General features: G+C 34.8%; 1 protein-coding gene across 1 annotated transcript in view; it reads left to right on the top strand.

Annotated features, from left to right (window-relative positions):
• Nucleotides 1-16476, top strand: part of LOC127835545 (plexin domain-containing protein 2-like) — a 122167-nt gene that overhangs the window by 54068 nt on the left and 51623 nt on the right. Inside the window, exons 3-4 of the mRNA XM_052361981.1 lie at nucleotides 4857-4976; nucleotides 6631-6700. Of these exons, the coding sequence (XP_052217941.1) occupies nucleotides 4857-4976; nucleotides 6631-6700 (190 nt within the window). The remainder of the gene's footprint in view (nucleotides 1-4856; nucleotides 4977-6630; nucleotides 6701-16476) is intronic.

Here is a 16476-nt window from a genome sequence, read left to right as displayed (position 1 = left end):
CCCTGGAAACTGTTTCAAATTCCAGGGATTTCCATGGTATTCCATGTTATACCATGGATTTCCAGCCTAAGTTCCATGATAACCCTGGACAATGTACACCCGGGTATGTGCCCAAAATCGCTCAGAAGCAACGATTTGGCACCTTTATTTAAAAAAAAAAAGGGGGGGGGGCATGCCCCCGGACCCCCATAGCAGGTTGGCCTCCTCAAATAACTCAAAAGCCTACTACAAAGAATCCTAATGAAAACCCTGCATTACTGGGGAATTTGAATTTAAGTAAATTAGTTTGATTATCTATTGTTTGGTGCAATACAGGTGTGAAAATGGCATGTGTTTCATGTATGTGCTATCGATCTTTAGAATCATTGACAGCTTTGACAAGTTTTACAATACATGTTTTACTTCATTGTTATTTGTAGACAATATGAATTTAAATATTGTTTGCTAAAATACAATTGAAAACCTAACAGGCAAAGAGAAATTATATAAATAATCAATACGATTAGTTCCATCCATTAACATAGGGTAATTGTTTACAGAAATTCACTTTCATTTCGCGCAATTTTCAGGAAATCCCTGGGAAGCATTTATTTTGCATGACTGATAATGATTCAATAAAACATGGCTTTGTATCTGATTGCATTCAATCTTATTTAATCTCACACTATCATTGGTTGTTGCAATTAAATCTGATCAGTTCCCCATGAAGCCGCTGTCCCATACTGCACTGTTCATTTTACACTTCCGAAAAAATTCTTAAACACATTTATGGTCATAAATGGTCAGAATAATTGTTTTTATTGATGTAGTAATTATACAGGATAATCAGATATACAGTGCTCACACTGGCCTTCAGAAAATAATAGCTATCATTTTTTCCTTAAAAAAATAAAAGACGCAGACTTTACGCAAATGGTACTGAAGGCAAAAAGAAAAAAACAATGAATCTCATTTTATCTATGTTTTATTAAATGTATATCTATTGGATTTAAGTTATATTATATACTTAAAAACAAGCATAATATCAGTGTGTCATTTTCTTATAAAATATTATCATGGCTTTACAATAAAGAATACAATCAAGGTTGTGGGTGTGACTTAACAAACCAGACATCAGCTTCAGATTCATACATATATACTTTAAAGCAAGCATAATATCACTTTAAAACAAGAATTATATCAGTTTCATTTTCTTAGAAAATATTATCATGACTTTACAAGAAAGAATACAATCAAGGTTGTGGGTGTGACTTAACAAACCAGACATCAGCTACAGTTACATACATACAAGCATATCAATGTCATTTTTAGCTCATCTATTTTTTTAAAAATTGGCGACAGCGTCGGCGTCCGGTTAAGTTTTGCGTTTAGGTCCACTTTTCTCATAAAGTATCAATGCTATTGCATTCAAACTTGGTACACTTACTTACTATCATGAGGGGACTGGGCAGACAAAGTTAGATAACTCTGGCGTGCATTTTGACAGAATTATGTGACCTTTTTATACTTAGAAAATTGAAAATTTTGGTTAAGATTTGTGTTTAGGTCAATTTTATTCCTTAAGTATCAAAGCTATTGCTTTCATACTTGCAACACTTACTATCATAAGGGGACTGTGCAGGCAAAGTTAGATAACTCTGGCATGCATTTTGACAGAATTATGTGCCCTTTTTATACTTAGAAAATTGAAAACTTTGGTTAAGTTTTGTGTTTAGGTCCACTTTATTCCTAAAGTATCAAAGCTATTGCTTTCATACTTGCAACACTTACTATCATAAGGGGACTGTGCAGGCAAAGTTATGTAACTCTGACTGGCATTTTGACGGAATTATGGGCCCTTTATACTTAGAAAATTGAAAATTTGGTTAAGTTTTGTGTTTGGTCCAATTTACCCCTAAAGTATCATAGATATTGCTTTCATACTTGGAACACTCGCAAACTATCATAAGGGGACAGTAAAGAACAAGTTGCATAACTCTGGTTGTCATTTTTACGGAATTATGGCCCTTTTTTGACTTAGTTACTTTGAATATATGGTTAAATATTGTGTTTAGATCCACTTTACTTCTAAAGTATCAAGGCTATTGCTTTCAAACTTCAAATTCTTTCATGCTATCATGAGGGTACTGTACCTGGCAAGTTGAATTTTACCTTGACCTTTGAATGACCTTGACTCTCAAGGTCAAATTATTAAATTTTGCTAAAATTGCCATAACTTCTTTATTTATGATTAGATTTGAATGATACTTTGACAAAACAACTCTTACCTGACATACCACAATAGACTCCACCCAAACCATCCCCCAAGCCCCACCCCGAATCCTCCCCCCCCAAAAAAAAATTATTTTTTTTCCTTAAAGATCATCTAATAAATGACCACCACACCCTAACACTATACCCCCTCCCCAACCCAACCTCCCCCCCCCCCCCGAAAAAAAAATAAATATTTTTTTTTAAACATGGTTAAAAACACAAATATTTTTTTTATATTATTTTATTTTTGAAATACTGTCCAAGAATCCCCCCCCCCCAAAAAAAAAAATTGTGTTTCTTTTTTTTGCATTTTTGGGAGGAAATGTAATAAATGACCACACACCCACACTATACACCCCCCTCCACTCCACCCCTCCTTCCTTTGTGATTGAAATTGAGATAGGTCCCTTCACCTTTAAAAAGAAAAATAGATGAGCGATCTGCACCTGCAAGACGGTGCTCTTGTCTTACCATGACTTTACATGAAAGTTACGTTCTTCATAGCACCAAATACTGCAGCCTCGGACGCATTAAGATGTTTGACCCTTATCACTGATTTATTTTGTCTTATAGACTTCGGCACTTGAACTGAAGATTCATTACACTCATCAGATTTTCTACATTCCATGCAGAGACACAATTTCCTCATTAATTTCCTCATTATTTTCACATTTTTCACATCACACTTAATTTGCGACTTTTGCTAAATCCAAATGCACTTAATTTCCAAACTTTATTGTCACTTTTTAGTGGCGAAAGCTTACGTTTGGGACGACCCATATTGAAACTTGAATAATTGCAACATTGAAAATCTCAAGTTTTATACTACTTACCTTTGAGAAGTGTCGAATGTTTTTAACGTAAATTAGTACTTTGAGCAACAAAAACACATTAATTATAGAAAATAGCAGAATCGGCTTCTTTAATATAAAAAAAACAATAAAGCAGATGACAATTAGCGGCCGCTGACTTTAAAGCAATGGCGGTATCATTTGAGCAACGTAAACAAAATAATTACAAAAAAATTGAAATCATTATCACGGCCATCAAGAAATGTTGTAACAGTTGACAAATAGCGGTAATTTCGAGGATAAATAGTTGATGGCGATTTAATAATTATTTCATCAAGCAATGTAATCTAATTGCAGAAAAAAAAAACAGCGTGAATAACAAAACCAGCCAAAAATATTTGCGGTGATTTTCAATAATGATGATGAAATAATAATTGGCGAAAAAATAACAGAGACCTAACAGTTACCGATAATTAGTAAAGCACGGGAAGATTAAAGAAGTTTTCTGAAATATATCACTTCTGTCGAACACTGATTGAGAAAAACGCTCTAGGCCACGATGTCGCAGAAGTTAATTGTAAGCATGTATGACAATACACAGGGTCGAGTGTGTACACAGGTTATCTTGTTATCAATTTTTCCTGCTTAATGTCTCGATTTACCAGCGTTTCGCACTCGACGTTAAACTTGTAGAGGCAATTTTTTTTTTATGTAGGCGGATAAAATCATCGCCATTTTTTTGCGACAATTTTAAGAAATAATAGCCAGTTGGATAAAATAATCGCCATTGGCGATAATGTCTGGCAGCAACATGAGCACTGGATATATATGCACATTAGAAAAGCAGTATATATACAGTCATCGATACGGTAGGGTTTATATGCATGTATTGGCAAATGACAATACAATCTTGCAATAATTTAGGAATTAATGAGCTCAGAACTTATAACACGAATTCATAACTCTGTCTTGTGGCTTGGACCCCGTCATCAGCGTTATATGGGAGTTACAGTGTATAATTTGAAAGAGTTTGATTCGATATGGTTCCAATGACTAAGATGTAATGTTTTAATTTTTGTTTCGTCTGCCCAATCAATAATGCCTCGCTTGCATGTCAAGACTCCTGTTGGAGCATTCTTAGGAAACATAGCACATGCAATTAAAACTTGAACTGGTTAAATTAACTCTATTCTTTGTTGTCATCTCGTATGACAAAGCAATAAAATGCATAAATTTGTAGGCTTTTGCACTTCGTAATTGGCAGATGTTATTGAGTAATATGTGCCACGACTTGTTAAGACGCTAATTGACATTTGAAATACTAATTGACACTTGAGAACGTGAAGATATGCAATTGCATTTTGTGTGTATAAATATTGAACGTTCAACAGGGGTGTACCTCAACAACTCTATCCCCGTCTCCCATGCGACATTCAAATTTACTGGTAATGCCATGCTTTCCCAGAGGAAAAATCACACGATGTACACTAATTCTTATTTTCTCACGTTTTTTACGAAATGCACGTGGACTGTTGATCTTTTGCTAGAAAATTACAAAATTGTCAGAAAAGTATAGTTCTATGCAATCCATGCTCCTAATGCTCCTATTTTGAATGCTTAATTAAGCTTTCCAATGCCCCGGATTATTGGATTGTGCAATAGTAAAATGGCGGCATTTTCGGTCCGATTTAGTGGTTTTATTGTCTTTTAATATTTTTTTCTCCATTTTTGCATTTAAAAAACAGCCTGCGCGCTATACACAGGAGCGCGCTATACGTGGAAACCTATGGTAATCTATCACATTGTTTTCAGGATGATCACTCATACTACAAGTCGTTAACGATCAAGCAGTCGAACATCGCCGATTACTGGGTGGAGTTAAAGGACGCCAAGGGACATCAGACCCTCTCCGACAGTAACCGAACAGCTGTGGTGAGAATGGCGAAATATGCTTCACAAAGTTGTTATTGTCCCCTACCGGTTTCACCGGAGGGGACTTATGGTTTGCGCTCTGGGTGTCTGTGTGTCCGTGTGTCTGTCAGTCTGTGAGTCTGTCACACTTTTCTGGATCCTGCGATAACTTTAAAAGTTCTTAATATTTTTTCATGAAACTTGAAACATAGATCGATGGCAATAAGAACATTATGCACGTCATTTCATTTTGCTCCTACGTCAAAAATTCTGGTTGCTATGGCAACAAATATTATAAAAAAAATATATATATATATATTTCTGACAATGGTGGAGCCGGTAGGGAACATATATTGCTTGGCAATAGTCTTGTTTTATATTGAACATAATAGTAGTAGTAGTTGTTAACCCTTTTCCACTCAGATACGCACTTTAATGCCTTTGTAGTCCCTTAGAAAATTGAATTAAATTTAAGACCTTTCTTCCTAGATTCAAGTTTTAATTCTGATCATTTCCACCAATATGGTACTGATGCGCGGCAAACAGTATAAATCTAAACAGACTGTGAGTTACCTGCAGGCTGTTCTGGTTTTATGCTGGTTTCTTATAGCCATTTTAAGTTTGGTTCTGAAAGGGAAAGGGTTTACAAAACTGTGATTTTATATTGATCATTATACTCTCCTTATTTCATCTATTTAATCTGATCGTTCTGACACTAGCACAGATAGCTAACAAACAAATTTGACATTTCATATGTTTATTTTAGAGTTGTGCAATTGTTAAATACTGAACTAAAATGAAGTGCAGTGTCTTGAAAAAAACACAAAATTAACAACGGTTGTGGACATTATTTAACACAAGAAAATATTTAAGGCAAGAAGTGCCCCATACGTGTTTACTTGTTGCAGTTAACATCAAAAATACAATCTCAAGAAAGAAAAGACTCTTCATAAAAACAATGCAATAAAAATAAGTGTCAAAGGGGATTAAGGATAAACATAAATCCAAACACAATTTTAATTTGTATTCACTAATTTTTTGTCGGCTGTCTCTTTTTGATTTGTTTCAATGCAAAATTACGCCTCATGTGTTTTCAGAACACTTTAAAGAATTTCACTACTGTTCGAAATATAGAATAATGTCCATAGTCATGTTTAATAATAACTCCAGATCTTTTTCAATTTTCAAAAATCTTGCTAATTGGCTTTGAAACTAAGAAGCACATGTATATACTTCACATGTATATCTCTTTCAGTGCTGGAACCGATTTTGAAGGCCTTTGCAAACAGTTTGGATCCAGATGAGACGCCACAGAACTTGGCGTCTCATCAGGATCCAAACTATTTGCTATTCTGATAGTATTCTTTGAAAAAAATGGAAGAAAATGCTAATTTTAGAAATTCAGCAGACGACATTTTAGCAGACAACAAATTACCAAAGGGATATACAGTAAAATGTTGAGCAGATACTTCACCTCATATCGTTTTCTCTAGCCAACAGATTTGATTTAAACCTTTTAGAAAAAACACATGCTGTCTGTATTGCCACACTAGAATGAATAGAAGCCTGCTTTTAATGATTCTCGGCAGTAGTGATTAATGGTATCACAATAGAACCGTTCTTTGTCAATACTAAAATGTCTCACTTAAGTTTCTGTTTTCTTTCACTATTTCAGACAGCCTCACTTCCGTTCACGTTTCTATTTTACGGCCATCCAGTGACCAATGTTACCATAGCTACTGGAGGTAAGATCGGCAGTTTTGGTTCCACTACTTAGATACACATTTTGACCTGTTTGCAGTCCCTCAGAAAATTTAATAAAATGATAAATATTTCTTAATAGATTTAAGTTTTAAAGTGTTTTTTCCAACCTTAAGATACTGATGAGCAGCAAACAGCATAAAACATGAACAGTCTGCAAGTTACTCGCAGGCTGTTCTGGTTTAATGCTGGTTGCAAAAGCCATTTTCTCTTTGCTTCAGAGTGGGAAAGGGTTAATGTTAAGTCTGACACTTCAGGCATTTTGAATGGCTTAAATAGCCTTGTATACACTGAATAAGTCATTGCAATGGGAGACACCAATTTTGGTTTCCCATATGTCAATCAGTGGATAAGTCATTTTAAAAGAATTATTGTCAAAAGAAATTTAAATAAAACTGACAAAATAGAATAATTTAATTCTTCTTTATTTAGATGACTGATTTGTTTTCAGCTGAGGATTTGTTTTTGAATGTTCGTCGACTGATTGCAACAATGTTTAAAAAAAACCAGCATCAACAGATGTTGAATTACCTTGAATTTGAGTGCATCTAACTAATGATGATTAATTATAAGTAAGACAATGTCACTGACTTAATGTTCTGCATTCAGCATTTATTATGTTAAATAAGTTTATTCCTTTGAAGTTTTTTATTGCTGGATGTGGGAATATAATTGTTTTTGCATGAAGCATGATTTTAAACCAGGTTTTCAACCAGTTGAACAATCTGGTTATTAGCTCTTTCAGTGCTGGAACCGCATTTTGAAGGCCTTTGCAAACAGTTTGGATCCAGATGAGACACCACAGAACGTGGCGTCTCATCAGGATCCAAACTGTTTGCTATTCTGATAGTATTCTTTGTAAAAAATCGAAGAAAATGCTAATTTTAGAAATTCAGCAGACAACATTTTAGCAGACGACAAATTTCCCAGCATGCAAAGGGTTAGATTGTGTATGGTGGGCAGGCAGGTAGGTAGGCAGCGTCAAACAGGTTGTTTCCTGCAGATAAATTTAGTTTGCATTTACTTATCTTATTTTTACTTGGGTCAAAGACAAGGTCACTGTTACAAGGTCACTTAATAAGTTGAGTTTGGGTGGGGATAATGTACTGAAATCTTGTTTGTTGGTAGATAATAAAAAGACCGAGCTTGTGATTGCCTTTGATGCATGTCAGGTCAAGCTTAAATGAAAAATATGGTTTCCGTTAAACAACTTGAGTATGGAATAAGGTATTGTTTTGAAATTTGTGTTTATAGTTTGCATATATACAGATCTAGATAGAAGTTCATTTAGGGTCACTGTTATTAAAAATGGGAAAAAAAGGTAAACATGAGAAACTGTTCTGAACTTTTGTATGTTGCAAGCTCACATGCTGACATATCTTTGGATTGCCTTTGGTTCAAGGTCAAGGTCACTGTTACTTAAAATACAAAAACGGTGTTCCGCTCAATAACTTGGATTTTGGATAAATGTAATGGAGGTAGCTTACATTTAGATCTAGCTTGTTTAGTTTTGTTTTGCTTTCTTTTAATTTGGGCTACAGGATATATATTTGAAAGGAAAATCAAGTTTAAAATGGTTACAAACATTAATACCACTGCTCTATCAATTTTTTGCTGAAGAGGTGATGTTTATTATTAATGTTGCTGAGCCTGAGGTCTCTGTTTCATCAAATTCAAATCTCAGTGCTTTAAAACCTAAGCATTTAGTATCTTGCGCAGATTTATTAATACCATCAAAAAATTAGTAGATGGATTATAATGCACTGCAATTCCAATATATCGCCATTCGCGTAATCCACGGATCGCGATAGCAATATATCCGGATTGCGATATAATGTGTCAGGTCATTCCTGCATACATATACACTGTAACTCCAATATAACGCGGATGATGGGGTCCAAGCCACGCAACAGCGTTATAAACGGACAGCGTTATAAGTTTTGTGCTTATTTATTTAAGGGGCTATAAAAACAGGTATAGTATAGCCTATAATATAGATCCTGTGTATTGTCATGCTGTGTTGTCATCCGCAAATACATGCATATAAACCGAATCGAACGATAACAGTATACATACCGCTTTTCTAATGTGCACATTTATCCGATAATCAAATATAATTACATCACTTACGAAAAAATAATGTTTAACATTTGTGACACGAAATATGTTTACGAACTTCGTAAACAAATTCATATGCCTACGCCATTTTTCAAAAAAATTAGTACAGTGCATTATGGGACACAGCTTTCATTCAATTTGGATGAGCGAATTTAAATTTAGATTGAATGCAATATGATACATATACAAAGAAATGTTTTATTGCGTCATACGCAGCATGTAAAAAACGTGCTTTCCGTGGACTTTCTGATAACGGGCAAAATTTAAGTGCATCTCTGTTAACTATTACACTGTGTTAGCATGTAAATACATCGTCAGGATTTTTTAATTTATTTTTCGTATACGTACTGAAACACACACAAAGATATTTTTATTTATCAAGCATGTGTAGCATATAATAAACGATAACACACTTACACAGCCATAGTTTATACAATAAAATACAATACACGATAAATACAAAACATAAACAGATCAATCGATTAAAATCAGTTAAACGGACGGAAAAAGCAATCAAGCTGTGATCGTCGGCTTCTTTGAATTTATGAAAATACATGAAGTTGCATAACATGGATTTGAATTAGAAATGGAAGGTTGGAGAAAAAACGGGATCCAAGGACGCCCCCCCCCCCCCCCCCCCTCCGTTATATTGGACACAGCGTTATAACGGACAGCACTATATTGGAGGTACAGTGTATATGCATTAGCATATTTAAGCAATCTCATAACAGGTTGTTTGGCAACATAATTGTAAAATCTGTTTCATCCATATGTTATCCATTGGTGTAACAAAATGATTGGTTGATATGATTAATATCCAAGAATCATGTCAATTTGAAGCAAATTCTATAGAGAACGTTGTCAAAGGTGACATGCGAAATAACCTATAAGTGTTAATTTTTTATGCAGGGCAAGTGGGGTTATAGTTTGTTTCACTACACAAGCGTGGTGTATAATGCAGGCGCCAAACATCTGGACCAAACTGGAATAAGTTATACCCCCACAAACGAAGTTTAGGGGGTATATAGGAGTGAGCTTGTCTGTTGGTCGGTATGTCGGTCGGTCCTTATTATGTGTCCTCTCTAATTCAAGTAGTTTTCATCGGATCTTCACCAAACTTGGTCAGATGTTGTATCTAGATGATGTCTAAGCCAAGTTCGAACATTGGTCAAGGCAGGTAAAAAACTAGGTCAGGGGGTCACTTAGTGCGTTTTAAGCATTGCACATGGTGTCCGTTCTCTAATTCAAGTAGTTTACATACGATCTTCACCACACTTGGTCAGAAGTTGTATCTAGATGATGTGTAGGTCAAGTTTGAATATGGACCATGCCAGGTCAAAAACTAGGTCACGGGGTCACTTAGTGCATTTTAAAAATTGAGCATATTGTCAGCTGTTTTTTTTTTTTAAGACTAACATGCAAAATATTCTGTGTCAATGCGGCATGTGGGGGTATTCGTCACGTCTGTAACAAAGCTCTAGTTATGAATGTCGGATTATACAGAAAATTGAAGTGCATGAAAAAAAATTGAAGTTCACGACCAACTATTGGTATATTGGATAAAGGGATTTAACACAAGCTCAGTAGAAAATGAGAGACGCAAATTCCTACTTGTTTTCCGAACTCAGAAATGTATAAAATATGTTTCCATGAAAGAGTCATTTCTTACCTAAAAATATTATGGATCTTACAGTTATCAACCAAACAATTAGATGTTGCAATATTTTTATAGTTGACAGGGACAATTTAGTGTATAAATATTTCTTCAAAGCTGAATCATTGTGACTGTTAATTATAGAGGACCAAAAAATGTTGACAATGTAATGGTTGTTGTCTGATTTCTTTCTACTTTATTACTTTATAACAGGTAAAGAGGATAATAAGGAAAATCTGTGTATATGAATATTTAGTAATTCTTCCTTTTAATAAAGTAGATGAAAGTGACTAAATTGACGTAACCATTATTGACAAAAGCAGAAATTATGCAGAATATTGTACAGTTCAGTCATGTACGCCTACATGAGACTATGTTTTGAAATATGCCACTCACATCAATTTAATATTTTTCCTTCGAAATTGAATTTTTTTAGCTCACCTGATTGCTCAGGTGAGCATTTCTGACCTGTCTTTGTCCGTCGTATGTCCGTCCGTATGTCCGTAAACATTTGCTCGTAAACACTCTAGAGGCCACATTTCTTGTCTTATCTTCATGAAACTTGGTCAGAAGCTTTATCCCAATGAAATCTCCGCCAAGTTTGAAACTGGGTTGTGCCAGGTCAAAAACTAGGTCACTATATATAGGTAAAAAAAAGAAAAACCTTGTTAACACTGTAGAAGTCACATTTCATGCCCAACCTTCATGTAACTTTGTCAAAATGTTTGTCTTAATGATATCTTGATTGAGTTCAAAAGTGGTTCCTGTGTGTTGAAAAACATGGCCGCAAGTGGGCGGGGCAGTTTTCCTTATTTGGCTATAGAGAAACCTTGTAAACACTCTAGAAGTCACAATTTTTGTCCAATCATCATGAAAGGTGGTCAAAACATTGGTTTTATTGATTTCTTGGACGAGTTCGAAAATGGTCTAGATCAGTGAAAAAACATGGCCGCCAGGGGGCGGGGCAGTTTTCTCTATATGTATATAGTGAAAACATGGAAACACTCTAGAAGTCACATTTTTGGTCCAATGTTCATGAAATTTGGTCAGAACATGTGTTTTTTGGATACGACAGTTGATTTCGAAAATGGTTCGGATTGGTAAAAAAGCATGGCCGCTGGGGGAGGGGGTCAATTTCCTTATATTTATATAGTAATAACAGCTTTTGAACACTATATAGTTTATCATGTCAAGGGAAGTAACTGCAAATGAAAAATTATGTTGAATTGACAGAGTTGTCTCCCTTTTTAAAAGATTTGTTTTGAGCGCAAGAAGATTAAGTGGAATTAATTATAAATGATAGTTTTACATTCTGGAAGATACATGTAGCAAACTTTTGAATATGTTTTTTATTGTTTGATGATTCTGTACAATATGGCATTCTTTTGTCAAACAATAAAAGCAAGACAATACGATTTTTATATGTGTAAAATTGTAATATATTGATAAATACATGTTACAATAACACAAAATAGGCAAGATATTGAAGACAAATTACATAAAATGCAACAAAGACAAATTAGCGCCCCGAGCCGATGGTGACAAAGATATTTCGTACATATTTTCCTACAATAACTGAAGAATTCGTCTTTTGATTAGGATCGGAGTTAGTGTTCGTGTGTCGAATGAATAGACATCACTGTAGGAATTTAAAAACAACCATTAAACTAAATTAAGATTCACATCGTACATGCATGATATACATTCTGGCGAATTCTACTGTACAGACATTTTCGATTTTAGAATTAAATATCTCGCTTATTTCGCATTTTTCGATACATGTTCTTCTTAAGTTTTATTTTTAATTATATTGAAATGTATGACCTTGTTAACACTCTAGAGGTCTTATTATTTTTCTATCATCATGAAACTTGGTCTGAAGATTTGTCCCAATGATATCTTGGAACATGGCTGCTGGGAGGGGGGCATTTTTCTTATTATGCCCCCCCCCTTTCGAAGAAGAGGGGTTATATTGTTTTGCTCATGTCGGTCCGTCCGTCCACCAGATGGTTTCCGGATGATAACTCAAGAGTGCTTATGCCAAGGATCATGAAACTTCATAGGTACATTGATCATGACTCGCAGATGACCCCTATTGATTTTCAGGTCACTAGGTCAAAGGTCAAGGTCACGATGCCCCAAAAAAGTAAAATGGTTTCCGGATGATAACTCATGAACGCTTATGCCTAGGATCATGAAACTTCATAGATAAATTAATCATGACTCGCAGATGACCCCTATTGATTTTCAGGTCACTAGGTCAAAGGTCAAGGTCATGGTGACCCAAAGCAGTAAAATGGTTTCCAGATGATAACATAAGAACGCTTATGCCCAGGATCATGAAACTTCATAGGTACAATGATCATGACTCGCAGATGACCCCTATTGATTTTCAGGTCACTAGGTCAAAGGTCAAGGTCACGGTGACCTGAAATAGTAAAAGGGTTCTGGATAATAACTCAAGAACGCTTATGCCTAGGTTCATGAAACTTCATAGGTATATTGATCATGACTCGCATATGACCCCTATTGATTATCAGGTCACTAGGTCAAAGGTCAAGGTCACAGTGCCAAAAAACGTATTCACACAATGGCTGTCAAGGTCACGGTGACTCAACTTAGAAAAATGGTTTCCGGATGATAACTCAAGAATGCTTATGCCTAGGATCATGAAACTTCATAGGTACATTGATCATGACTCACAGATGAAATAATGATGAAACTTGACCAGGATGTTTGTCTGGACAATATCTAGGTCAAGTTTGACATTTGGTAAAGATTGAATAAACCGACTCCTCTCAGGTGAGCGAACTAGGGCCATCTTGGCCCTCTTGTTTTTTTTATGGCAATTTAGATGAAGAGTTTCATTTATTTTTATTTCAGTGCATGACTGAATGTTCAGACAGTTCATATAGATAATCACCCTCGTTATAAATAAAACTTGCATATTTGGATGTAGAAAAATAAATTACTTATGTTCAACCTTGTGTAGCTGTGATTGATTAAGCCTTAAATGTTATAAAGCACACACCATTTTGTTTTCCAACATATGATGGTTTAAAGTATGTTTGTTTGTTTCAAACATTTACTGCAAAAGAAACATTTGATTTATTGATACATTTACCGTCAAGAAAAAAGAAGGTCTTTTTTTACATTAGACCACCCTGCTTAATAGTACAAGGCACGCTTCAATTGATTAATGATTATTTTTGAAGAAGTACCGTAAAAGGTTGTGTATAAGGCGCACATTTTTACCCCCAAATTTAATTTTAAAAACTTGATGCGCGTTATGCACAACTACAGCCATGCCAAGACATTTTTTCTTTGTCAGTTACCCAGTTACGGTAACTCGCATCATTCTGTTCCCCGTTGTTTTAACTGTAACTATGTTAATAATTGTGTTATATTTACGATCTGAATATAGATGGACAAACGTTATAAAGTTAACATTAATATTTTCTTTCTTTTTCAGGTACATACAGAGCATTGAAATCTAATAAATTTGAAGAAGAAAATGAAAAACAAGGAAGCCATTTTTATTTAAACTTTATTTTTTTTTCCCACAATATTATACCCTACTGTACTAGGGTTACACAATATATTTGGGGGCACTTGTCTATTTACAAGTGTATGTCGGCAAGGTCTTTCCCCATATATTTATTATTATTTTTCTTGCTTTTCAAATGAGTTAATAAAATTGAAGTTGTGTTTGTTTACACGTTTTCATACCTCTTGTCAAAATTGGGGTTGTTATTATCGAGCAATTTTCTACACCTGTCAAGTTTTGTGTAGCTTGGCTATTATCAAAACATGAACCGGCAAACGACTTTACACCTCCATTGTTTGTTTAACGCCGGTAATGTCAGTAATGGTGTTGAGAAGTTTGAGTCGTTAAAGTCTCCTGTCAATTATAGACGCTCAAAAAGAACGCGTGAGATAGGAAATATAAATAAAATGCGCGGTTGTGAATTAGTCATGTGTGAATAACCCCGTGCCAATACCAATACAAAATTTCAGTGTCTTAATTATACCAAGCACACTAATCGGTCCGCAATGTGTACTCCTCCATGATAAAATCGTGGACAGTTACTTCGGAGACTTATGATGAAAACCTCGATGGTATCCTCATGGAAATTGTGCATTTCATGCATAATTAATTTAAATCGAAACATTTACGCGTAATATTATAATTTAAAAAAAAACACACAAACAAGTTGTATCTTTATCGTTATCGTCTTTAAGATAATTAATTATTGAAAAATAAAATAACACGTGAGATCGGCAATATAAATAAATGATTTTCAGTGAGCATACGGTACAGAAATTTTGCCTCAATTTTCTTTTGCTTCAAAAACTTTTTTCCCGATTTTTTTGCTTTAAAAAGTAGATGCGCGTTATACATAAATGCGCGTTATACACAGCGTTTTACGGTAAGTTAGTTTGAGGTGAAATAAACTTGTATCATAATATTGTCATTCATGCTTTTCTGTTTAGCTTCATTTGTTCAGCAGCTTAAACAGAAAAGTATTCAATGAATTGGACATATTTCTGGAAACTAAAGAGTTTGCAACGACATAAAAGTTCCGAATAAAATGTCTATGCATGTACATGTTCAGAATACATACCAGATATAATGCCTACTTAAATGCTGTTCAGTGTAATAAAGACAGTAGTTTACTTCCATTTTGCGTCAAGGTTTTATATCCTGTAAACCATATATGCATATTGGCAGACATTTATTATATTGCCAGTTGCAAACTATTCTTTATTTGGTCATTAAAATGTTTAACAGTATTACACAAGTATTATTTTGTCATGACCTTTTTAGCTCGACTATTATATATGAAATATATATAGTGGAGCTATCCTACTCACCCCGACATATTGCTTTTATATTTGCATACTTGTTTACCAACATGACCCCATCCTATAAACAAGAGCAGACAACTCTATCAAGCATTTTGTCATAATTATGGCCCCTTTTCCACTTAAAATATACAGCAAATGTTAAAGTTTGCGTACTACCCCAAATATTTTCAATGTCCCTTGACATATTGATTTCATATTTTGCATACTTGTTAACCTTCATGACCCCAACCTATAAACAAGAGCCAAAAACTGTATAAAGCATTTTGACAGAATTATTGCCCCTTTTATACTTAGAATATGCATATTATTGATAGATCTATGTTAAACTTTGCGTACTACCCCAAATATTTTCTATATCCTTTGACATATTGCTTTTATATTTTGCATACTTGTTTGCCAACATGACCCCAACCTATAAACAAAAGCAGACAACTCTATCAAGCATTTTGTCATAATTATGGCCCCTTTTCCACTTAGAATATGCAGCAAATGTTAAAGTTTGCGTACTACCCCAAATATTTTTAATGTCCCTTTACATCTTGCTTTGATATTTTTATGTCCCCCACTATAGTAGTGGGGGACATATTGTTTTTGCCCTGTATGTTGGTTGGTTGGTTGGTTGGTTGGTTGGTCTGTTGGTTGGTTGGTCTGTTTGCGCCAACTTTAACATTTTGCAATAACTTTTGCTATATTGAAGATAGCAACTTCATATTTGGCATGCATGTGTATCTCATGGAGCTGCACATTTTGAGTGGTAAAAGGTCAATGTCAAGGTCATCCTTCAAGGTCAGAGGTCAAATATATGTGGCCAAAATCGCTCATTTTATGAATACTTTTGCAATATTGAAGATAGCAACTTGATATTTGGCATGCATGTGTATCTCATGGAGCTGCACATTTTGAGTGGTGAAAGGTCAAGGTCAAGGTCATTCTTCAAGGTCAGAGGTCAATACATGTGGCCAAAATCACTTATTTTATGAATACTTTTGCAATATTGAAGATAGCAACTTGATAATTGGCATGCATGTGTATCTCATGGAGCTGCACATTTTGAGTGGTGAAAGGTCAAGGTCAAGGTCATCCTTCAAGGTCAGAGGTCAAATATATGTGGCCCAATTC

The sequence above is a fragment of the Dreissena polymorpha genome, chromosome 6, assembly GCF_020536995.1.
Source record: "Dreissena polymorpha isolate Duluth1 chromosome 6, UMN_Dpol_1.0, whole genome shotgun sequence".
Taxonomy (NCBI): Eukaryota; Metazoa; Mollusca; class Bivalvia; order Myida; family Dreissenidae; genus Dreissena; species Dreissena polymorpha.
Note: the sequence above shows the minus strand (reverse complement) of the source record. Positions and strands in the feature narration are given on the sequence as shown.